General features: G+C 36.9%; 1 protein-coding gene across 4 annotated transcripts in view; it reads right to left on the minus strand.

The window, feature by feature from the left end:
* RIPOR2 (RHO family interacting cell polarization regulator 2) overlaps positions 1-24782 on the minus strand; it is a 68447-nt gene that overhangs the window by 26986 nt on the left and 16679 nt on the right. For all 4 annotated transcript variants that reach the window (XM_083359358.1, XM_083359357.1, XM_083359359.1 and 1 more), the window contains exons 2-8: positions 13610-13736; positions 12131-12286; positions 10900-10978; positions 9571-9594; positions 8908-8961; positions 4868-5017; positions 3230-3293 (exon numbers count right to left, since the gene is read on the minus strand). In XM_083359358.1, the coding sequence (XP_083215484.1) occupies positions 3230-3293; positions 4868-5017; positions 8908-8961; positions 9571-9594; positions 10900-10978; positions 12131-12286; positions 13610-13736 (654 nt within the window). The remainder of the gene's footprint in view (positions 1-3229; positions 3294-4867; positions 5018-8907; positions 8962-9570; positions 9595-10899; positions 10979-12130; positions 12287-13609; positions 13737-24782) is intronic.

The raw sequence follows: 24782 nt of genomic DNA on the forward strand, positions 1-24782 counted from the left end.
GCACAAACATGGCTTGGGATATGAATCTAATTGTCAGAGCTGGAAACCACGATTTTTCATTACATTTGGATCAAGATGTCCTTTAAAACACAGTAAATTTCATAACTGAACATGGATTTAAAAGAGTGCTATGTTTGCATCAAAGAAAGTATTGACTGGAGAAACTGAAGTAAGTCCACTCTTTTACTAAGTTATTTAGTAAGTTATTATGGGATACCTACCGTACTTTTTGTTATCACTTTTAAAGCACAAAATGCATGTGTCACTCATAGGCATATAGTTAAAATAGTTACCATGTTAATTGACAGTATACTGTTTCTATAACATATACTAAGAGTGCAATTCCCATCGATCCTTACTACTGTCCAAATTGGCTCAGGGTTATGGAATACAGGCAGTCCTCGACTTACAACCACAATTGAGCCCAAATTTTCTGTTATTAAGGGAAACATTTGTTAAGTGAGTTTGCCCCATTTTACAACCTTTCTTGCCACAGTTGTTAAGTGAATCACTGCAGCTGATAAGTTAGTAACCCGGCCGTTACGTGAAGCTAACTTCCCCATTGAGTTTGCTTATTAGATCGGAAAAAGTGAGCACATGACCTTGAGACACAGCAACGGTCATAAATATGAACCAGTTGCCAAGCACCTGAATTTTGATCAAATGATCATGGGGATGCTGTATAGGTCATTAACTGAAAAATGGTCGTGTCATATTTTTCAGTACCGTTGTAACTTTGAACAGTCAGTAAATGAACTGTTGTAAGTCAAGGACTACCTGTATAGAATATAACACCTGGAAGGCTGCATATGGCTTATGCCAGAAGCTAACAATAGAATGGAAAAATTGTTAATAAGGGGGGGGGGAGAATGGGACTTGGCTATGTTATTTAAAATGCAAGAGACGTATTTCCAAAGACTCAACTTCCTGAAAACTCTCAAGATATAATATTGGCAACCCGGAGCCAGGACCTCCCCAGAACAAAAATACTCTTCTGATTATTCAGCAGTACCAAAATAATTTCTATTTCAGCCAAGAAATATTCATCCAGAAATTCTAGATCACGGACAAAAATAAGAAATCAGCTTTCCTGAAACCAAGAACTGTTAATTTAGGTGAACTGACTTTCTTTCTAAGGTCAGATTGTATTTACTCAATCAAGTATACTATGAACAAATGATATTCTTACTCACTTTTTAAAGCTAAGAAGATAAGCTTCCTCCATCTATGAGTATGTTATCATTTCCTAAGTCTTTCAGCAGCACTCTAAATCCCAGAACAAAATTATTCTCCCATTCTGATTTGTTTAGTATTTATAGACTTTAAACATTTACTAATATTCTGCAGGTGGCTCTCCTTTTGATACTTTAATGTTACAGTTTGATTTTTGTTACTTGCCCCTAAGCACATATATTTCTAAATGAAGTGGGAGAAAATAAATTAAAATGAATAATAAGGAATTTTTCCTTAAGGAACACTGGCTTTAGAAATGCTGCTGCATTAGCTTGATATGGAACTGCTCCAACATACCTTAGCAGGTTAACATTCAAAGTTTTATATTTCACATTAAATCATGCTGAGTATTGCTAGGATTAAACCTCTAGTTTCTAGACTCCTGCAAATGTGCCTGCTGTCAGTGTTGATATCCATTCCTACTCTCAGTGGAAATATATATGTTATCTTTAATGCAATGCATGATTTATATTAATGCTGAAAGAAAAATGAATCCTCTCTACAATAACAATATGCTGAGAAAAAAATTATCCATCCTCTTGTGGGAACAGGCCACTCAGACGTCGAGAAACAGATCCTTATGTATTCAGCAGATATCTGAAAATATAGCCTAAATCATTGCATTTCATTTATGGTAACCATAAAAAGTACCATTTGAAAAATGAAAACATCAAAGATAAGTAATATTGCTGAAATTGATACTTTGCATTCTTCTCTTTTCTAGTACATCAGGAAGTGTTACAGACAAATACTTCAGTGAGAAAGTTTCTAAAAAAAACCAATAATTTTATGGCCCTATGTGCAATTAGAAGTAACTATTTTGGTGGCATTGAGTATCAAATAAATCTACATCTCCCCTTGGACAATCAACATTTCATAATTCGATACCTATTATGAGAAATGCATTGCAATAGGGACTCCCACAGCTTTTCAATTATGAGTTAATTAAGGGCTAGTTAAGATGAGGGGTCTCCCATGATTTATGACCGTAATTATGGGCTGGGTTACATAATCATATGTTGAAGATTACCTGTACAAGTTTTAGATTTTAAATCTTTTTTTTTTTGTAATAAACAGCAAGAGCGATCAGCACTTTTAATTTTGGAAAGTTAAAATAGAGATAAAAATGCCCTTTTCTATTTTTGTGGTGGTATTCCATTTTATTTCCCCATATGCAAAAAAAGAAAAAAGAAAAAAAGGGAAGGGGAGGGAAGGGAAGGGAAGGGAAGGGAAGGGAAGGGAAGGGAAGGGAAGGGAAGACAATAGCCAAAGTCTAAAACAAGAATCCTCAAAATATCAACAGATATACAAGGGTCTCTTAGGATGCTCCTAGTTAACAATCTTCAGACTTTTCTATTGATGTATGAAATTCAGCGTATATATGAATTCAAGCAACTTTCAAGGGAAGAAAAATGTTAAATTATAAATTCACAAATTTCTCAAGAGGTGATATTGTCTAAAGATACTTCTGTTCCACTTACACCTAGAGACAGAAATGTGGCTATCTTTAAAACCTACCCAACTTTATTCATGGAACTGTTAGTATACAGTATGTTCCAGAGGTGTTTATCTTTTTGGTCAAATATTGATGTCATGTATAAAGTAATATTAATATTTACAATTTCTAGCAATGGGAGTTTTTTTTAATCCTCCAAGGGTGTAATAAAAAGTATGCAAAGAATAATAATCTTTTAAGTATAATTTAGTTTTGAGCTTAAAAGGTATTTTAACCTTTTATCCATTAAGCAAGCCAAAAAAAACTTTGTAACATTTGCTGTAAATGCTTGCCATTTTAATGAATATGAGACATTTTGACTGCTTTAGAAAAAAAGCAGAATTACGGTATTTGGAAAACTTTATATCCCAAGAAGTGAGCGAAAGAAAACAAACCTCTTATCTGAATTCAACTGTCTTCTCTGTGCTGTCAGAAACCACACAGAAAGATCTCTTGCTGAGATGTTTGTGTAGAAAATGGCACGAGAGGCAAGATAATTACCTTTCATCTTGATGCAGAACTCCCCCATTAAATTTTCCAGCTCTCCTTCAATGGCACACATGTTCTACGTAGGAAAACAGAAGACTAGTATCAGATCAACTATTCCAAATTAACTATATAAAGGTACCTTAAAAACACATAGAACTGTGTTCATTGCCACTAATTATAATGTGATTTCTGAAGTAGGCCTTAGTTGAGTTTACAATAATAGTTGGGGTGTCTGTGTGTGCGAAAATCAGTGCATTGGACTGTTCCAATGGTGGGATTCAGCCGGTTCGCACCACATCAGCAGAACCGGTAGCTAATTTTTGGTTGCCCAGGCCCAGAATGGACTTCTGGAAGCGGCATCCACACAGAGAACCGGTTGTTCACATATTTGAATCCCACCACTGGATTGATTATTCCCTTGGAAATTATGCCTTCCTGGTTACCTAGGGATCAAAATCCATTAGTTTCTTCAAGATCACTGAGTTTTATTGAAATGAATCATATAGCAACCATTTTTTCTGTCCATGGGTTCAAATATTCTAGCAGGACATTTGGAAAATATGGTGAATAGTTGCTTTCAATTGCGAAGATACCCAATGAAATGCATACAAAGGCACTCTTCATACATAGGACTAAGCATTTGCATTAATTTCCACATCAAAGTGTTGTTGGCTTTGGTAATCCTGTTATATTATAAATTATTGTATTTCCATCACATATTATAAAACATTAACTTCATTAAGCAAACATGTATCCTATATATATATATGATCAATTCTATACCAAACGTTTTAAGATATTGATTTTAATTAAAATTACTAAAATAGTTGTGATTGATGAAAAAGCAAATCCTGTCTAATATCTGCAGGGATGTTAATATTCCACTCTGAGTTACTCAAATGTCCTAAAATTCTGTATTCTGAAAGGGGACCTTTGCTTTACAAATTATTAACAGTGCAGTGAATTGTAATGCAATGTTTCGGATTTGATTTTAAAATGGCGCACTGGCCTACAGCTTTTTAAAACTATGGTGCCTTTTCCTGGGATTGTGCAGCATCTGCAAAATGCAAAAGCATTCTTCTAGAAAAAAGATATAGTGGCTTTAATGAGTCCCAAATGGCTCCTATAGTCTTGCTTGTTTGCTCTGAAGCACTTTTTCGAAATCAGTCCTCAAGTGCTAAAAACAGGCTACTATTTTTATGGCAGAATACACAATGCTGCACAAATGTGGAATCAGCTTCCCCTGGAGCTCCGGATGACCCCAGACCTCCGGTCTTTTCATCGTGACCTTAAGACATTTCTTTTCCAACAGGCCGACCTGGACTGATCATAATGGGTTTTTTTAATCTGGTTTTAAGGTTTTATTAATTGGGGCTATAGATATAGTTTAATTTTAATTTTAATATTTGTATTCTCTTGTATTTTTATTGTTGTTAGCCGCCCTGAGTCCCATTAATTAATTAATTGTACTACAATTAATTGTACTACAATTAATTAATTAATTGTAAAAAAAATTGTAAAAAAATTCTATATGGTGTTTTTTTAAAAAATCCATAATCTATTTTTGTCCATAACAACTGAATCTTTCTATTACAGTAATTGCAAAATTTCAATTTAGGAAGTCTAAATAAAAAGTAGATCATTTTATACCTCGGTATATTCTTTATAGGTTTTGTTGATTTCTGATAAACTCTCTCGAGCTGCCTTGCTAGCAGGGGACAATCCATATGCTTGCTTCATTTTGCTGGCACCATCCCGGAGCCGCCTTTGGATACAGTAGGCTTCAAAGAGTTCGTCTACCTGATAAGAAGAAAAACAGCAAAAGTGAGATGTTGGGAGGGGGAAAAAAACCAAAAGATGTTTGAATTATCCAGGTGAGACTATGGTAATTCATAGAAAAAAGCGACGACGGTGTCTTTTGTACTGAAAATAAATTATCTGTGTAATTGACTCCATACTCTTGTCGTCTCACAACAGCTACTTTTCTAAAATCAATACTTCCATTTCCCCCGTGAATAATGGAGGATAATGAACTATTATTAGGATCAGTCATTTGAATTTTACGCAAACATTTTTTTCCATTAAAGTTTCTCTCAAAACTAATAATAATAGCTGCACTTAATAATTTCCCATTCTGATCGTGTGATTTAATTCTCAGAATAAGTAAAAGACAGCAATATGCTACTGTACAGTAGTCTATTTAAGAAGAAAAGAGAATATTACATTCTTGACAATATAAGATCTCATTCACAGTACTGGGCAAATATTGGAAATCAAAGCCCAAATGTTTCATTCCTACAAATTATTACAGATTAATTTTATGCTTGTTTCCTCAGAACAGAGGCTCACTAAGCTTAGTGGAACTAACTTCCAGACAAGAAATAAAAAGAAATGTGGTCCTAAGAACTATGCATAGAATTGTTCTGCCATTTAAATAGCAAAAAAATCCTTTTGTTCCTTCTATATAGGTACAATATATTTCTTGCAAGACAAAATAACACAATTATCACTTCTTACAGTACATTATGTACAATGACTCTTTGGTATAAGTAGAAAACACTTCCACTCACAGGAAGCAAGGGGCTTGATTTTTATTGATTCCCCATTGTAATCTAACCTTTCTGTTTTTCTAATGATTAGAAGACTTTCTAAAACACTGTAGGATAGCATGAAGATATGCAATGAGTGAAAAATATGTCGTAGCTACAACAACAGCAAAGTTGGAAGGGACCTTGGAGGTCTTCTACTCCAACCCCCTGCTCAGACAGAAAACCCTATACCATTTCAGACAAATGGTTGTCCAGTGTCTTCTTAAAAACTTCCAGTGTTGGAGCATTCACAACTTCTGGAGGCAGGTTGTTCCACTGATTAATTGTTCTAACTGTCAGGAAGTTTCTCCTTAGTTCTAGGTTGCTTCTCTCCTTGACTAATTTCTATCCATTGTTTCTTGTCCTGCCTTCAGGTGCTTTGAAGAATAGCTTGACTTCCTCCTCTTTGTGGCAACCCCTGAGATATTGGAACACTGCTATCATGTTACCCCTAGTCCTTCTCTTCATTAAAGTAGGCATACCCAATTCCAGCAACCGCTGTTTATATGTTTTAGCCTCCAATCCCCTAATCATCTTTGTTGCTCTTCTTTGTACTCCTTCTAGAGTCTCAACATCTTTTTTACATCGTGGTGACCAAAACTGTATTCCAAGTATGGCCTTACCAAAGCATTATACAGTGGTAGTTTCCAGGAACAACAAAGAAAAAGTAACTAGATGCAAGGACACAGAATCCACTTACCAGTATCAGCAGATTTTACATACTAAGCAGACCCAAAGAAAGCACTCAAAAAATGAATACAGGAGGCCCTCGACCTATGACTGGTCACTTAGTGACCGTTTGAAGTTACAATGGATCCATCTTGGGGCTACCTATGACCTGATTCAAAGTTCTGATGGTCATGTCTGAACTTTGGGCACTAGACATTTAAGACCATTTGCAGCATCCTACCATCACAAATTTTATGACAATTTTGCCAAAAACTGACATTTCTAGTTTTAGGCAAAACCGCACCCATAATGAACTATTGGTTCACTCAATGAACATGGTATTTGCTTAACAACCACCGCAAATAACATAAAATCAACCTTTTGGTTTTATGACTGTTATGACTTACAACCATAAATGGCAGGCTCCACTATGGTCATATGTTGACAATTACCTGTACCAGCTCAACATCCAGCCAGTCATGTGGGATAGACACATAATAAATAACCAATGCTTGCCTGCCTGCCTATCTATCTATCCAATAAGCAATATGATACCAATATAGAAAAGGCAAAAAAAAGCCTATAAAGACATACAGTATAAAACACCTGCATGAAGGAAAACACTGACAAAAGACAGGAAGTGCACTTCTGTTAGAGTCAGATCTGGAGAAAGAGCAAGGAAACGATGTTGTGATTCTCCTACTATGTTTGTGTTGAAAAATTACTTAAATAGATGGAACATTACACGCTAATGCTCTCCATTTATGAAAAGGCTCTTCAGTTTATAAAATGTCAGCCCTACACTTATCAAAAGCGGGCTGCAAAAATTTAAGACTACTCAATATAGAAACACTAACTCTCTGGTGCTGTCTAAGGGCCATTTGGATTGTAACAGCTCAGATATGGTAGCCTGAAACAATTCAGCAGTAGGATATGTTTATGGAAAAATGTGTAGATTCCTATAAGATACAGATGCCTATATTCTCTTTGTAACTACCAAAATTATCTCTTGGTCTAATATGGCATCTGAAGGTCAGAGTACCTGACCATAATATTTGTCACGCTACAGTATTTATGTCTATTAACAAGACTGCTGTATATGTACCACAAAACAGTACATTTTTCCCCCTTGTCAACTTGAGCAGATCTACCACAAACCCATCTGTGACATTCAAAAAGCTGTCATGACCACATTTCCTTCCTTTACTTCCCTTTCAAAACTTAAATTCAGGACCCAGCTTTCACTGGAAGGCTAATGCACATTGTTTGTCATAGTGATCAAAGTTGTGCAACTTTCCTTGAAACGTTTTCAATTACAATAGTTCGTTTTTTTTTCTTCTAAAAACCTTGCATCACATAAAGTTCTTCCTGTTTGTTACCATGGGTTACAGAACAACAAGCTAACATACTGTGCAATTTGGATGTGGATTTAGCTCTGTAGCAACTCAGTCTTATGTAAAACATTGAAATCACTTTGTTCTGAGTAGGAGGGACTCAAACACAAAGTACCCACTACATGAGCTTGCTAGCAGGAAACATACTATTTCAGATTTATTTTCTTGATGAATATTTGATTTATGAGCATAAAATAAATAAGAGGTTTATGTTCTGAATGTCCCATAAAAGAAGGTACAATTTTTAAAATGTCACAAGATAATTCTATACTGTTTGACATCTACTATTATAGAAAAAGAGAATATAATCTAAGTGCAGGTCAGCCTCAGCTAACTTCATTTCAGTTACATGAACCATTTTCAAAATACACACGGCAGCAATAGAGACTCATGTCCTAAAATATGGCCTTCAGCAATAGGCACTCAGCAGGACTGAGTAAAGGGCTTTATTGTACTTAGTGGTGTGAAAAATTTTATTGTACAAATGAAAGAGGAGTAAGGAATCTCTGAATATGCCTATGTGATTCCATGCACACACAAATATTATGTCTCATGCAAATATACAGATAGGGAGATAAAGAATTATTAATAGGGGATGACCATTCATAAAGTGTTATAAATATCCTGATAATAAACTGAATTGGATTACTTTTTTCCCTAAGGAAAAAGAAATTAAAAGCTCAATTGAAGACAAGGTTTCTGTCAAAAAGAAATGTTCCATCTAGAAATGTGTTTTTCCTTCAGGCAGGGAAAGATAAGGCTGTTAATAGTACATTAATTCTGTTATCTCACCTCATTTCCTCTTGTTCCAGGTCAGTTTGACACAGATTTGGTATGAATGAGAACACCTTCAGGGACATGGCAAATTCCCTTAGAGGGCTGTACTAGTGTCTTCTGCTCATTTGCATAAGGTTACTTTCAAGCCTTAATCTAAAGAATTGCTTTGTGAAATATTTTCTCTAGAGTACCAGATACAGTATTGCTGGACAGGCTTTTTTGAAGAACAAAGTTGGAAATAGAATGAAAGGAAGTTAATTACCTTACTGATATGAAACTCGAGCTTTCTCATATATCTTTCAATTGCTTTCATTTGCTGAAAAATAAAACAATCAAAATAAGAACAGATATCTGAATCAATGCATACTTTTCTGTAATGTTTAATATTCTTATATAAGACCAATTTGATATTCAAAAGCAATTCAGACTTTCCTTGAAAAGTGAGAAGCTTCAGCTCCATCTGAACCAAGAAGAGGCCAGAATTAAAGTGCTTTTAATTTCATTCTAAATTTACAAAATAATCACTAATGGTTTTGGACAAAACAAGTCTTCCCAGTTCCATTAGATGTATCTCAAGTTACTGAATAATAGGGTTCCAAACCACAATCTCAATTAATATTTTAGGCACATACTGAGCTGTCCCTACAATCACCTTAGGCAAGAATCTTCAAATCACTTTATTTGAAATTGATTTTGTGGACTGAAATGGTGTTTGCAAAATAAATGGAGGACAAATGATAGATAGGATTTCTTGCCCTGTCAGTCCTCTGACTAATGTGATGCCAGGCTGTAGCCTTCTCCAGCTTTTAAGATGTGTTGGGACTACAACACCCACAATTTCCAATTATCAGGTAGATTTTTCTTTGCTACCACACAGAACTGAGGTTGTTTGTCTACTGAAAAATAGTTATTACAAATCACTTACCTTGTCAAGTTCATATAGCACCCCCTGAAATGAATGAAATGAATACATTACTAAAAATAAGATGCTCTTTCAATGAAGAAACCATGATGGTTTTAAAACTAGTGCCCTAATATAATTGAGCCAAAATGAATCAACTTCAATAAATAAATATCATTTTAAAAGTGACATTTTTTTCCAGACAGTCCAGGGTGAGAAGAAATAGGGAAACGCAAATTCAGTTCTAAATTTTCCAGAAAACTTTTACATGCAAAGGCATAGACAAACAGATAAAATGGCTTCATGACATTGTTGTAATCACTCATGTAAAGAGTGAACTCTGGCCCATGCTGCCTAAAATAGGGGTCCCCAACCTTTCTGGGTTGGTGGCCCAATGGGAGAGGGAAGGGCAGGCGCCTTATGCATGCATGCGCAAACATGAATGCGGTCACATGTATGCACAGTGCACAAACAGGCCACGAGCATGTGCACCACGCAAACGGGGCTGTGAGCATGTGCTGAGGCTCTCAGTGACGCTGGACCTGTTAGGCTCACGCTGCAGCCTGCAGCAATGCTGTCACCAGCATGAGGATCACACTGCTGCCCTTGCACAAGGATCACGCCGCGGCCTGCCTGTTGTTTGCGGCCCATGCAAGGTTTGTGGCAATGCCACTGCCTACTTGTGGCGTGCTGCCACTCACCTGCCATTCAGGGTGCTGCCGCTGCCCACACAAAGTTTGTGGCAATGCCGCCATCTGTGTGATACTAGCGATGCTACTGCTGCCCACAACACTCGTGGCAATGGTGGCACGGGGGGCTGAGCATGTGCACACGTGCACTGCCCAGCTATTCACGTGGCCTGGTGGCCAAGAGGCCATGGCCTGGTAGTGGGCTGCGGCCCATAGGTTAGGGACCTCTGGTCTCAAACATATTTAATCTAAAAAACAACAACCCTAATTGTCTATTTTGAGGAAAGTGGTTATAATAACTGATTGAAGTACTGTACTTAGTTTTTACAACTAGGTTAACTATATTTTCCCCACAGTTTTTTCCTCTCATTTTGCAAAAGTCATTAATATACAAAAATGATATGCATTGTTCACTAACAATGACTTGTGCAGTAAATGCTGAAATAGTACGATACAGATCTAGTGGGATAGGGGGAAATATATTTGTTAAAACAGAGATCTGATATATCACCATCAAATGCCCGAAGTGGCAGAATATGCATTATATTTGTTGTAAGGCATAATTAGCCCTTAGTTTCATATGCAGCATCCCAACATTAAAACCCAATTCTTAATTTCCTTGCTTAGCACAGAATTCTATACTGTTCTGAGTAGACAAGCATACCAGCCGTGAATTTCTTTTCATGTCTTTCAAGTGAGAACTTAATTTATCCAGTTCTGTCTGATGTATTTCCAAATATTCACTGTAAAGAGAATCCAAAATTGAAATATCAGCAATGTTATATTCCCATATAAATCTAAATAAATAAAATACAACTTTTTAAAGATGAAGCATTATTTTTATAAAGTATTTGTCTGAAATAGACAATTTTACTCATAAATGCAGTTTATCTGCCAAATTTTACAGATGTGATTTATAAAATGTAAATAAAAATTACTGATATGCATAAAACTTTCTCAGAACTGATATGAAACATTAAAGTAAGATATTTTGAAAAGCAGGCAGCTTAAGCCCCCCAAAATTTGTATTCTTACTTGTTATACACACAACACAAACATATAAATGTAAAAGACAGAAACATTTTATAGGTTTCACTATTAAAAACACAATAATTAACAACGAATATCTTTTTACATATAGTTAATGCTGTAATTTATTATTCTGTTTTTATGTTCACTGTGTCCTCAGATGGCCACCGAAAGCTGCAATAACCTCTAGCATCAGAATCACACTTCAGTTTGCTTAACAACCATATTATTTGAGAGAACCATACAGGTTCTCTCATTCTTACAATGTTTTAGTATGTGGCAATTGCAGCTGCTATGGAAAAAAATGATACCAGAAAAAAAGATGCATTTATAAAAATCAGTTAAAAATAGCCGGAACACAATGGACATGCCATGCCATTCTTTCTAGTTTTCAAAGACAACTGACAAAGCCCTACGTAACACTACTCTCGCCCAATCCCTAAAGTAAGTTGACCAATAGTTAATTAATATCACTGGGATGAAACACGCCACTGTTGGAAACAGAATTTCCTCACTATTGTTACAAACCATGCTAAATGCAAGACATTAACATAGCATGCCATAGCCCCCAGAGTTAAACACAGAATCATTTGAACATCAGCTGAAATAACAAAAGGTGGAGATTCTTGTAGCTATTATGCAGGAAAGATAAAAGGCATCTGTTGGACTGAAACAATCCAGATGACTAAACAAACACCTATAGATTGTGCAAAACAGTCCTTAGGCTATCAATAAACCAGGTACTTTTACTGGTTGGAAACCGATTAGCTATCTTTGACATCAGTAGATAAGTTCTTGTTTATCACACAGAACTCTTTTTTTTTTCCTTTTTGAGCAATACATCCAGCAGTAATAAAAGCTCTTACTCTAATCCATTCTTCAAGGCCTTGTAAACTTCCTCCATTCTTTCAGGCTGTGGCTCCTTAGCAGAGCTGTTACTTTTGTGCCCCAAATGATGTGCTTTTTTCACTTTGGCTTGGGGTTTTTTGAGTGCAGGGGCATTCTCAATAAAGGAATTACATCTGCAAAATGAAAATTGAAACAGTTTTGCCTAGGAAACAAATACATTAAATGTGGAATCTTTTAATATTTTCTCAGCAACATTTCTTAATGTTTCCAAGCAAAAAACTTAACATTGCCTGCCAGAGAAGTAAAAGGTGATGGGTTATGAAGCCACTGTGGTAACTGGCTAGTCAGCAACAGATATTTAGCTTGCTAACCAGTCCAGTGTTTTTATCATTCAATTTTACTCATCTGCACTGTGACCCACTGCAAAGATTTAGTGGAAGTAATAACAAATTAAAATACACCATACATATTCAATAAAATGAAGAAGCCTGATGAATAGCTATTATTTGTTTGGTCACTTACAACAGTTAAGTAGCACCATGGGCTTTAGCAGCCATTAGCCATTTTAATTAATTTTCAGGCAAAATGTAAATTATTACAAAACAACAGCATGATTTCAGTGAGCTAAGTAATTCTGAATTTGCTTATCTCGTTTGAATTAAACTCGTACAGTGACATTCCCTAGCAGCTTTAGCCAGCATCAAGTTTAATCCTTGCTGCAAAATGCAGCCTAAGAAAACAAAGATTTACAATACTTCCATCAAAAAAGTTAAACAGTTTTAGTATTAATGGAGGATCACTTATATTAAAAAAGTACAGTGCATGAAACATTGAATTTCTCAAAACAACACCCCCCCCCCAATATAGACGTCCCTCAAAAGACAGGGCTGGTTTGCAGGTCTGAAAATTCATTAGGACCTCCTTGCAAAGTGATTGGCTGTAAGAGGCTGTAGCCATGTTTCTGAATCTAATCATCATTTTATATTTCCCTAATGCATATACATTGTGGGAGATCTAATATACTCAGTATTAAATAGTTATATTTAATAATGGAGGTGTATTCATATTAATGTACTTATCCACTCAGCTTGATGAAATATTGCTGTAAATGGTTAACAGGAGCTACTGTATGACTAGTTGTAAAAAGAATCAAAATATTTAACAAAGCAAATGGTTTGACTCAACTTTGAGTTTTTATTTTTTTTTATCTTACTATGGAGGATGGGGGGGAAAAGCTGTTTCATTTTCACCCCTCCTTTCCCTTCCATCCTGTAGAACTGATGGAAGCTTACTGGAGTAAAAGAGGAGATCGGATCAACCTTTGATAAAGCTTGTCTACTAGTTGTTTAAGTTGCTATTTTGATCACAAACAGACTGTCAGATTTACAACAGAGGCAGAGATAACCCTGAAATGAAAACAGATCTGCAGAGCCAAATTGGTTGAGATATGTGAGTTTTTCTTCAGTTGATAGCTGGACTTTGGAGATGATACTTGCCTGGATCGTCTTTCTTGCAGACCACTGAAACCAGCAAAGGATTGACTTCTAATGATCCCATTAGGGCCTCCTGGGGAGAACGACTGAGATCCTATTGACATGATTTCTGGGGATCGTGAAGATATTTCTGGAAGATACAACAGTAAGAATGTCAGCCACAACGGTAAGGCACAAGTGGGTTTAAATCAAGTCCTAACAACCTCTAATAAAAAGAGAAATGATATAACATTCACATAATTTAATGATAATTGTTAGGGCTTGATAGTGTATTCAAGTCTCTGAATGTTGACAATATAGTACAGTATATGTACACTACCATAGTCTAATTCAGCCTAGAATCAAAAAATGTGTTTGTATTAATGTGTGAAAATGTGTCATTTTATTTCTGTGGATCAATACATTCAGTTGTTCAATAGCATTCATATTATTGATCAATGGCATATATCCAATGTCCCTCCTAGAAAGAATCAAAACCAAGTCCCTACATTATTAGATTAAGAAACCATAAACTAGAAATTCAAACTTGGCAAATTATTTTGCTTAAGAATCTTTACATCCATTAAAGGTAAAGCAAACCACCCTAAACTAGATTAGGATAAAACGTAGACTTAGGTGCTAAATAGAGAACCATGTAGAATTATACAACAGGAATTTTTGTCCACAGGTATTAAGAAAGCAGAATTCTTTTCTTTTTTAGAAACTTAGAACTATGACATTCAAAGTAAATAGTGACTTTCAGAAGTTATTTACATGCTTACTTAAAAGAAAATAATCCCGGTAGTTATATATATAGGACTGTGACATTAGTAAACTATAAAACATTTTCATTTCTGGAATATGCTGAGAAAGGAACCTAATTATATAGTTGCTGAGGAAAAAAATTATGGAGAGAACTTACCAAACTTAAAAGAACAATACAGAATTCCCAAACAATTGATAACTAACTCCCATTTGACACAAAATTTATATTAATCTCGTGAACAAAATCAGACAAGAACTCTTTCCATGCAATATATCTATATTTCTAACCACAGGCTGTGAAAGAAAAAAACCAAATCACTCCTTAGTCTGGCATCTGCAGGGGCATGACCAAAGTAAGTTAAGATGGCAGAAGCAGGCCATGCAATCAAAGCCCAGCCTTTTTCCCATGTACATAATAGCATGCATGAAAAAGGGGCAGAATCATTCTAATGATTCTATCTTCACAATTGTTGCTAATGACAGGGATCTAGTCCTATCTGGCTCTGCCTGGAGTAGAAGATGTAGTATTCATAAAGAGAAATTGATGGAGAAATATCCTTATGATGATTCTGCTACCCTGGAAGTCCTAAAAACAATCTAGAAGGGTATCTTTGTGTCAGAGAGACGTGAAAGATGCTACATGGGTCACCATCCACCCGTTTCTGCACAAGGAGTGCCACATGGATAATTCCTCAATGAAGAACAGAGAGGTAATGGGATTTTATAGATAGAAAATAAAATCAAATCTTACAAGTACCTGTACAGAATACATATTTCTTTGGGCAAATTTAGATTGCTTTGGCCATAAAAAAATAGAACTGGAACCTTGTAAAGATGGCACTGCTGGTATCATTCAAACCATATTCATTTAGAGATGTAAGAATGCAGAATCTTAAAAGAACCTATAAAATGTAGCGTGCTTCTTAGTGTTTCAAGCTACTTTGGCTGTACTCCGAAAAGTATATTTTCAAAGGAACTTTAAAGACATCAAGGATAAGCTTGATTACCATTGTGACTGTTCTAAAATTCCAATGCAACTTTTATGACAGAAGCAGTATTTTAAAATGAATTATATAAGATATCTCTCAAAGATGTTCCTAGGACAGCTGACACTGGGTTTTTCTTAGATTGTCAACATTATTTTTTACTATTTTTATAGTAGATAAATTCTTATTAGCATTTTCTTACTACCGTATAGTATACTTACCATACATACTATAAATCCATTAATCGTGCTATAATTCAAACTTACAATCTACTTTTGATCTTAAAATAGACCAAAATGGGTAACTTTTGGAACTCTCCTATTTGTAAGACTATGGATTCCTATATCATCTACTCAACCTGAATTCCCAACAGATTCCGAATATGAATGTAAGTTAGTATCACAATATGTCACATTAATGGTGACTGAACTGCTGCCTGACTTATTTGTGGAGCACTCCCTTAAACATTTACTGTACATGGATTTGTTAAGAAAACAAAGAACTTTGAAATATTGTCAGGAATAGAAGTTCAATGGCAAGAATGCCTTCTACATCAGGGCTTTTCAACCAGTGGTACGGGTACCACCTGTGGTACATTGGCACCTGGCAGGTGGTATGCGACCATCCTAGAAAAGTGGTAGTGGGGGAGGGGAATGAGCTGAACCAGTGACAACACCACACAAGCCTGAGCAAGAGACGGCTGGAGCTGCAGGGCTGTCAGGGCTCAGTGGAAGCACCAGGATCAGCACCAGGCTCTAGCTGCACCTCAGTGCACTTTTGTTGAGCCCAGAATAAGCACCGATCGGCTGGAATGTTGCAGCATCTCCAGGGTCTTGTGATTTACATGCAGATGCTTGGCAAATGATTCATATTTATGACAGTGTCCCATGGTCATGTGAAATGACCAAAACCTGCTGCAACCACCCAGCAAAGGGGTGGTGGTGGTGGGTGGGAATAAAAACCAAACACCTCCACCCAACCCCCGCTGCCAATCCTCAACAGAAATGCTCACAAAAATGAAAACCTCGGACAGGAGAAAGAGTGCCGCCGGGTGGGCAGGCAGGTGTCTTGCTCGGCTACAGCTGGGGGGGGGCACTTTTTTCAGTACCTTTGTAACTTTGAACAGTTACTAAGCGAACTGTTGTAAGTCGAGGACTACCTGTACTTCATCACTTTTTTCCTTTTTTTGGTCATCAAGTTTTTAACACCTTGCTAGGTGACTGGTGGTACTCGGATGTTGCCATATCCTAAAAGTGGTACAGTCGGTGAAAAGGTTGAAAAGCCCCGTTCTACAGCACAGAAAACAGCAGAAGGATAGGTTGTTAGTCATGAAGAGCTAAATTGCATATGGTAAGCTGCTTCACAGTCAAAACCCTCTTCCTGTCAAAATAAAACAATGCCAACATCGTGTGATCCATCATGTTCTTGTTAAAGCACATAAAGAACAAGAGGCTCACAGTTGTTATGAAGTGGATATCTGCCAAACTGAAGCGAGATGGTTCCAAGATAATCAGCGAAAAATCATTAGAATAATTTATGTACAGGAAAATAAAGGAATAAAAATAAAAATAATTTAATAATTGAAGTAATCATCAACAGAAAAAAACATAAAAAACAGCATACATATATTTGCATACATATAATGTAACCTCTAATGTCCTATCTCATCTAAGTCTTAATATTTCTTTTAAAAAAATTAATATTATTGCTGTTGTACAAGCTTTACATTTAAGTGTTTAATTTTTTTTTCTTAGTCATTATATTAAATCTTACCTTTTGAATTTTAAAGACTTAAATTCTTGGTAATCTAATAAAGGAGTCATTTCATAAAGATAGGACCTGCTCTTGAAAAGAAACCTCCAATATGGAAACCTCCAAGTAACTTCATCAGTCAAAATAAAAATTAGTTAGGCAGAGAGTCATTGGAATGTACTAACTATTGCTATACCAACTGTAGAGGTTTCTCCCCAAAATGTATTTCAATGTGTCAATGAAGACTGATGAAGTTACTTGGATGAGTAACAAAACGTCTCAGATTAAAACCTTGGTCCAGTTGCCATAATTTAACCTTTTTAGATACTTTTGGCTGGACGATTGAGTCTTCACTGACATATTGAATACATTTTGGGGAGAAACCCCTGCAGTTGGTATGGCAAGAGTTAGTACATTCCAACGATTCTCGGACTCTCTGCCTAACTAATTTTTAATTTTGACTGATGAAGTTACTTGGATGAATAACGAAATGTCTCAGATTAACAATCATTGTTCCAGTTGCCATGATTTAATCTTTTTAGATGAAACCTCCAATATTTTTTAAAATCTTAGGAACACAGGTTGAATATAATTGGTCTACAAATTGGCTCCCTTCATGGCTCTGCCCACATATCCATGGGAGAGTTGGCAGCTGGAGGCACGGGAGTGCGGTCTTCTCCCCTACTGCCAGCCCTGGTATAACTCTTCTATGTGGGTAGAGCCGTGAAGGGGGCCAGGGGGCCGAAACCACCTGCCCAGGGACAATGCAGAGAGCTTACGACCGGCCTCCAGAGCTGCTGCCATTGAAACTATACAGTACTGGTGGCGAATGGGGAGCAGGAAGCATCAGGCGCAGAATCCAAGCAGCAGGCAGAGGAGGAGGTGGCCAGCAGGCAGAGGAGAAGGTGGCCAGCAGGCAGGTGATCTGCGGGGTGGGGTGAAATGGGGGACCGAAAAAAGCCCCTCCAGTGGTTGACACAGCTGTTGCGCAGCGGCGGTGGAGGCCTTTCGGCGTCGCTCCCCCCTGGCTCTGAAATGGCGGAGAGGGACCAGGTAAGGGGACTGAGCCTCCCCTGCCCATCTTCCGTAGTCTGGCAGTCTGGCTCAGGAGGGGAGTGAAAGGAAAGAGGTGAGCAGGCAGCCGGGTCATTGAACAGGCGGGAAGATGTCACCGAGTGGGGAGTGGCCTGCTTGTGGGAGCCCTGGGGTGTGCGGGTACGGGGTGCATGGGGCAGCTCCACCCTCCTCCACCACCTGCCTCGCCTTGTGTGACAGCCCTAGTGCGCAATGTGGCCTCCTGCCCTGTTGCGGCAGCAAGCAACCAGACCGTGGGACACAGTGGGCAGGCTCTTAATTAGAGCTTATTTTGGGGGTAGGGCTTATATTAGACACATGCTAAAAATCATGCTGGGCCTTATTTTCTGGGTGGGTCTTATTTTCGGGGAAACACGGTAGCTAGTAGATTAGTTCCCTACAGGGAAATGATGGCATTCCATATCTGGAAAAATCCTGGTGCTTCACTACGCTTACCATCATAGGTGCAGCTTCTAAGCTTATCTGTGTATGGTTGTTGTTCATTTACGCTAACCTCAGTCCAGGGAGCTCCTCTGGAATTTCATTTCTCAGAAACTTCTCAGTAAATCAAGAAGCATCCCAGGATCAGCACACAAAGAAAAGCCATAGAAGGAGGACCCAGTCTAGTATCTTTGTCATCTCTATATTCCAGGGATATATTCCTCTATATTCCACAATCTGGCAAACTGATGCTTAATGTGGACCATCTCCCAAAGAGGTTGATGTTGACCATGATTAAGGTCTGATGTTAATGTTCTGTATCTTCATATTATATTCTCCCTGCTCTAAATTAAAAACAGATCAAGTCTGTAATCCTTGGTAGATGTCAGGCCCATGCTGATGTGGAATAAGACCACGGTAGTCATGGAGACCATGAAATCCCTAACCACTCCAACCATGGAGGTGGACTGTTTTTAGCAGGGACAATCATTCACCAACAGTAACCCCAGCCTTATGTGGAGATAACAGTAATCAAATTGACCATAAATGACCAAAATTAGGAATAATCCCTCTTTTAAAAAATAACATGATAAATACATTTTGTAAAAAAAATTCATTGTATCTGATATTAAGCAGGAGCAGAAGTGAATCCAGATGCATCTTTAAATTGCTTAAGGAATCATTTCAGATAGATTACAGCTTTAACCAGACCACATTGTACATCAGTTTCCACATTATTTTCAAGTTCTCAACCATAACATCTAGTGAAATCAGTTCTACAAGGGCAGATGCATTCACACTAGTATAACATTGTATCTTATATGGCCACAAGTACACAATTAATTCAGTACAAAAATCAGAAATATCAGGAAAGGGTTGATGACTATAATCAATTAATAGCACCATTTTTCATTTACAGAGGCTATTCCAATTTATAAAGTTCCCTGAAATAGTCACATGTATTCATTCTTAATTCTTTGTTATTTCTACACTAGTGCCTCTATTTAATGAAGACCCTGAATAAAAGATTAGTTTAATTCCATTTCTTCCCTTGGAGGGTTTGAATGTAATAAATTGAAGAGATTCAACTGTTCTGTCCTATCAATTATGCCAATGTTTATATTCTGTTGATTACTGGCTAATTAATGGAATTACAACTCCTTCTGAAGGATTAGAAGAACTGAAAATATTACATACACTTAAATTCACTTACTAGAAATGAATATTCTTTTACAGTTTGGCAAAGAAGCTCTTAGTCTTAGAGTCCCATACATTCCCATTTATACCATGTAGCGCAATGGAAGTGGTTGTACATTCAACATCTAAGTTACTAAGAAACCCTTGATTATTATGATAAAATTGCACTAAATTCAATTTAGCTATGTTTTAATAAACCTCCTTGAGTTAAAATTGCACAGAGTGCTGATGTGGTTCCATCCCAGCTACCAATCATTTTGCTGAAGGGAACATGTATACCTGTTTGCTTTTTTTCTGCCCAGTTTGCCCCCATACAATCTGTTAAATGCTAAAGAGGGCTCAATAATTGCTCTAATCAAAAATCCCTTATGGATGAAAACATTAGTGATCTGCAGAATAGTTAATTTCAAATGAGCAACAGGTTGTTTGAGCAGACTGAAAAATTCAAGTGAAGCAATTACCTCTAGATGTATGCTGGCATATTTTCAGACTTTTGGTTCGGATGGATAATATAATACAATTGCTATGAGACACTGGACTAAGTTCACAAAATATCCTTATTATAAAGCACCCCAAGAATTCTAAAACTGCAGAACTATAACGAACAGTTTCATAAAAGTCAACAATGACATTGCACATGTTTGAAGAAGAAAAAAAAAGGAGGAAAAGAACATTGGTGGTTCAGAATTGTAGCGCTCTCTCTCGCTCTCTCTCTCTCTCTCTCTCTCTCTCTCTCTCTCTCTCTCTCACACACACACACACACACACACACACACTTACCATTTCCTGAAGGTAAGAATCCCTTCAAGAAGTTTTTATACTGACTCCCCTTTCCTGAAAGAGTAGCAAAATAACTGTGTCCTACCTAGACATTTATTGTTATGCAAATTACTAAATCAGTGTTCTTTTCAATAAATGTTTAAATAGCAGTAGAACAGGTCTTAGAAAAGATCTTCTGAATTTTTCCACTACAGCCTTTTTATGTATCAGGAATGTTCTCAATCTGACTTTACAGAGACTCCGAGTTTCTATAACTTAAGTACATGGCTCTAAAGATTACTTTAACAACTGCTGCACAAATTCAAAATGATTTGAAATAAAAAAAAATATTTAGAGGAACATAATGGCTGAAACTGATTTCATATTAGATCTGAAAGCCAGGCTAAAGAGACTTTTTTTCAAATTTCTCTAGGTCACACCTAGAAAGGTGATCCCAAAATATGAGATTTATGCTCTTTCTTTTGGATTGGGTGCCCCTATATTCTATCTTATTCTCTTGTCTATATTTCCAATGAAGCTGCTGGTAAGATCATCTTAAAGTCTGAAGTCTCTCTTCCTCTTTAGTTTCTATCTTGAATTTGGAGACATAGTTGAGATCTTGAATTATAGTTACTTGACTGGAAGAACACAAGTAAATTTAATTCCAATAAAATGGAAGTATTTTGGGAAGCCCTGAATTGTATAACTGTACATATATTAAAGAACTTGCATTTTCCTGAAAGACTACATTCCTAACAAAGGGATAATCCTGATCTGCTGTTCTTTACTGTATATGGAATTACATTTTTAAAGGAAATATTTTAACAATCTCTTGTGGTAAATATAGCTTCTTCTAGAAATCACAATTAGCCATTTTTATTCATGCCATGGTCACATGATAATACATTGTACATAAGATTGCCTTTAAGCATGTATGGAAATTTCAACTGATCCAAAATGCAACCACCAATCTTTGGCCAGCATGTAAAATGGAGTATACACATCCAATTTTATATATTTTTCCAGTATATGTTTGTCTTTTTAAGGATTAGCTTAAGGCTACCAGTTGCTTAAGACCAGGAAAAATTAGCTTGTTGAGGCAAATCAATCTGTTCTCTATATTATAATGAAGAAATATAACAATAGCAGGCACTGAGGAAATGCATGTGGGTTACCGTAGTAACTTGCATTCAAGAAGACAATTGCTACCTAAGAAAAATGCAAATACAGTGAGTAATAACTGTATTGTTGTTGGAAAAGGATATTTCAATGAATTTGTCCACTACATTTGTTTATGTAAGAACATGCTATTGCCAATTAAGAAGCACACTATTTATTAAACAAGTGGAAATATTTTGAGCAGTCCTAAAAGTTTATTTTTAAAAACTATATAGCATATACCATAGTTGTTTGTTTTGGTGAAGTAATGACACCCCAAACTATCAAGAGATACATGTCAAACACTCTTATTATTGGTTTTGCCTTAATATTGTAAGTGATCTTGTGAATAATATTAATATGTTAGATTTTAGAATCCTGTACATCATTTCTTAACTCTTAAGAATTTCTTTCACATAGATAATGAAGAAAAATTAATATGGAAACAATAGGTGAGAATTAACCGTGATGCAGAAAACAGGTGCAAACATGAAAATCTCAGGAGGAATACTGCACTGTAAGCGCTAAAACATGTGAATTTAGCAGATTTAGCATCACCGCATGTGTAAAACAAAGCTGATTTACATACAATTTAAATAGAGAAAAAACCCAGTGTGCTTGTATGAGCAACACTTAAGGACAGAATCATTTTAAAATGTGGAACAATTGTCTCATTATCCTAGAAATAAAATGCATCTGCTTCGCAACTACTGTTGTTCATTCACCTTCACAAAAAGAAAAGTTTGGATGGCGGTGTTCAACAGGGTTGGATTGAGAAATGCTCTCTTTCTGAGGGGATACATCACCTTCTCTTCCAGGGCAACAGGCACTGAAGAGGCACTTATCACACCTGAAATACAACTGCTCACACTCACCAGCTACCCAAAAGCACCAGAAAGGGCAGGGATCCAGCCTCAGATAGCCAAAGTCATGCTTGAATTGAATGGAATATTTTATTTGGTCAAGTGTGATTAGACACACAAAGAATTTATCTCCAATACAGAAGCACTCAGTGTACTTGCAACAAAACAGAGAAAATAATAATATAATATAATAATAATAATAATTTTATTTATATACCGCCCTTCTCCCGAAGGACTCAGGGCGGTGAATATAATATAATAGTACCAATAAAAGAGGGAAATAAAGAAGATAATGAAAAGAAATAATAATAATAATAATAATAATAATAATAATAATAATAATAATAATAATAATAAATAAAGGTAAAGGTTCCCCCGCACATGCGTGCTAGTCGTTTCCAACTCTAGGGGCCGGTGCTCATCTCCGTTTCAAAGCCGAAGAGCCAGCGCTTGTCCGAGGACGTCTCCGTGGTCATGTGGCCGGCATGACTAGACGCCAAAGGCGCACGGAATGCTGTTACCTTCCCACCGTAGTGGTCCCTAATTTTCTACTTGCATTTTTACGTGCTTTCGAACTGCTAGGTTGGCAGAAGCTGGGACGAGTAACAGGCGCTCACTCTGTTACGCGGCACTCGAGATTCGACCCGCCAAACTGCCGACCTTCTGATCGACTAGCTCAGCGTCCTAACCCACTGAGCCACCGCGTCCCTAATAATAATACTACAGCCCTATTCTATGGGTCAATATACATATACATTAGACAGAACTGCAAGAATGTAGGTGTTCAATAGAGTGATGGTACAAGGGAAACAGTGTCCTTGTATCTAGTTGTCTCGGCATGCAATACCCTACAGTGCCATTCCAAGGGAAGGAGTTGAAACACTTTGTGTCTAGGTTGTGAGGGGTTTGCAGACATTTTCTTAGCCCTCCTCCTGATCCGCGCAACATACAGGTTTTCTATGGAAGGCAGTTATTTGCAACTATTCTTTCTGCAGTCTTGACTAGCCATTGGAGCCTGCACCTGTCATGTTTGGTTGCTGTGGAAACCAGGCAGTTATAGAAATACAAATGACAGACTTAATAATTCCTCTGTAAAACTGTATCAGCAGCTCCTGGGGCAGTCTGAACTTCTTGAGTTGACGCAGGAAGAACATTCTTTGTTGTGCATTTTAATGATGGTTCTGATGTTAAGTGTCCATTTCAAGTCTTAGGAGATTATAGAACCCAAAAACCTGAAGGACTCTACTGCTGATCCCTTACTGTTGAATATAGTAAGAGGGGGTAAAAATTATCTTATTTTATTCTTTGAAGCTTATCTTCTTCTGTGAAATCCACAATTCAAAACAAAATCCTGATACCCTCATAGAAAGGTACCACTTCCTCAGACAATGTTCATGTGAATAGGAGCAAATTTTCTGGCAAAATCTTAACAGATCCCTCACAGCATCTGCAGAGAGATTATCCTATCTACCCATTTCTACAAAAGGTGAATTACTGAACTAAGCTGCTGGACAACATTCTGCTGATGTAATAGGGCAGAGAACTACGGCTGTTTCGCAGCCATTACAACTAGACAATCTATCTTAAGATGGGTTCTTACCTATGAATTATGGATCACCTGCTCTGGAAAACAAAACCAGAATCCATATCAATTGTTCATTAAAATATAACATGAATTAAGATAACATAAACTACATCATTGATGTATTTTAGAATGCAACCAACTAGATTTTTTAATTCTCTCCTGAATATAGTACAATATACACGTGATTCTGAGGACACAATGAAATCCTTGATTCAGTACTCTGATTTGCAGATACACATATGTTTTCAAAAGTCAGATATGGTAGTGTAATCTGCATGTGCCACAGGATTAGTAATAAAAATCCTTTCAATATAGGAACATGACAATAAGAAAAATGTGGATTAACCAAATCTGATAGCATTCCTGATCACTGAATTTGTTGTTGTTAGCTGCAAAGTCATGTCCAACCCATCGCGACCCTATGGACAACAATCGTCCAGGTCTTCCTGTCCTCAACCATCTTCTGGAGTCCATTTAAGCTCACGCCTACTGCTTCAGTGACTCCATTCAGCCACCTCATTCTCTGTCGTCCCCTTCTTCTGAACGCTGCAGTCCTTATCTTGTATTTGCTTTATTGCTAAAGTGAAGGGTGATAAGTTTGTGTGTGTGGGTAACTA

Source organism: Vipera ursinii, assembly GCF_947247035.1.
Source record: "Vipera ursinii genome assembly, chromosome: 3".
NCBI lineage: Eukaryota > Metazoa > Chordata > Lepidosauria > Squamata > Viperidae > Vipera > Vipera ursinii.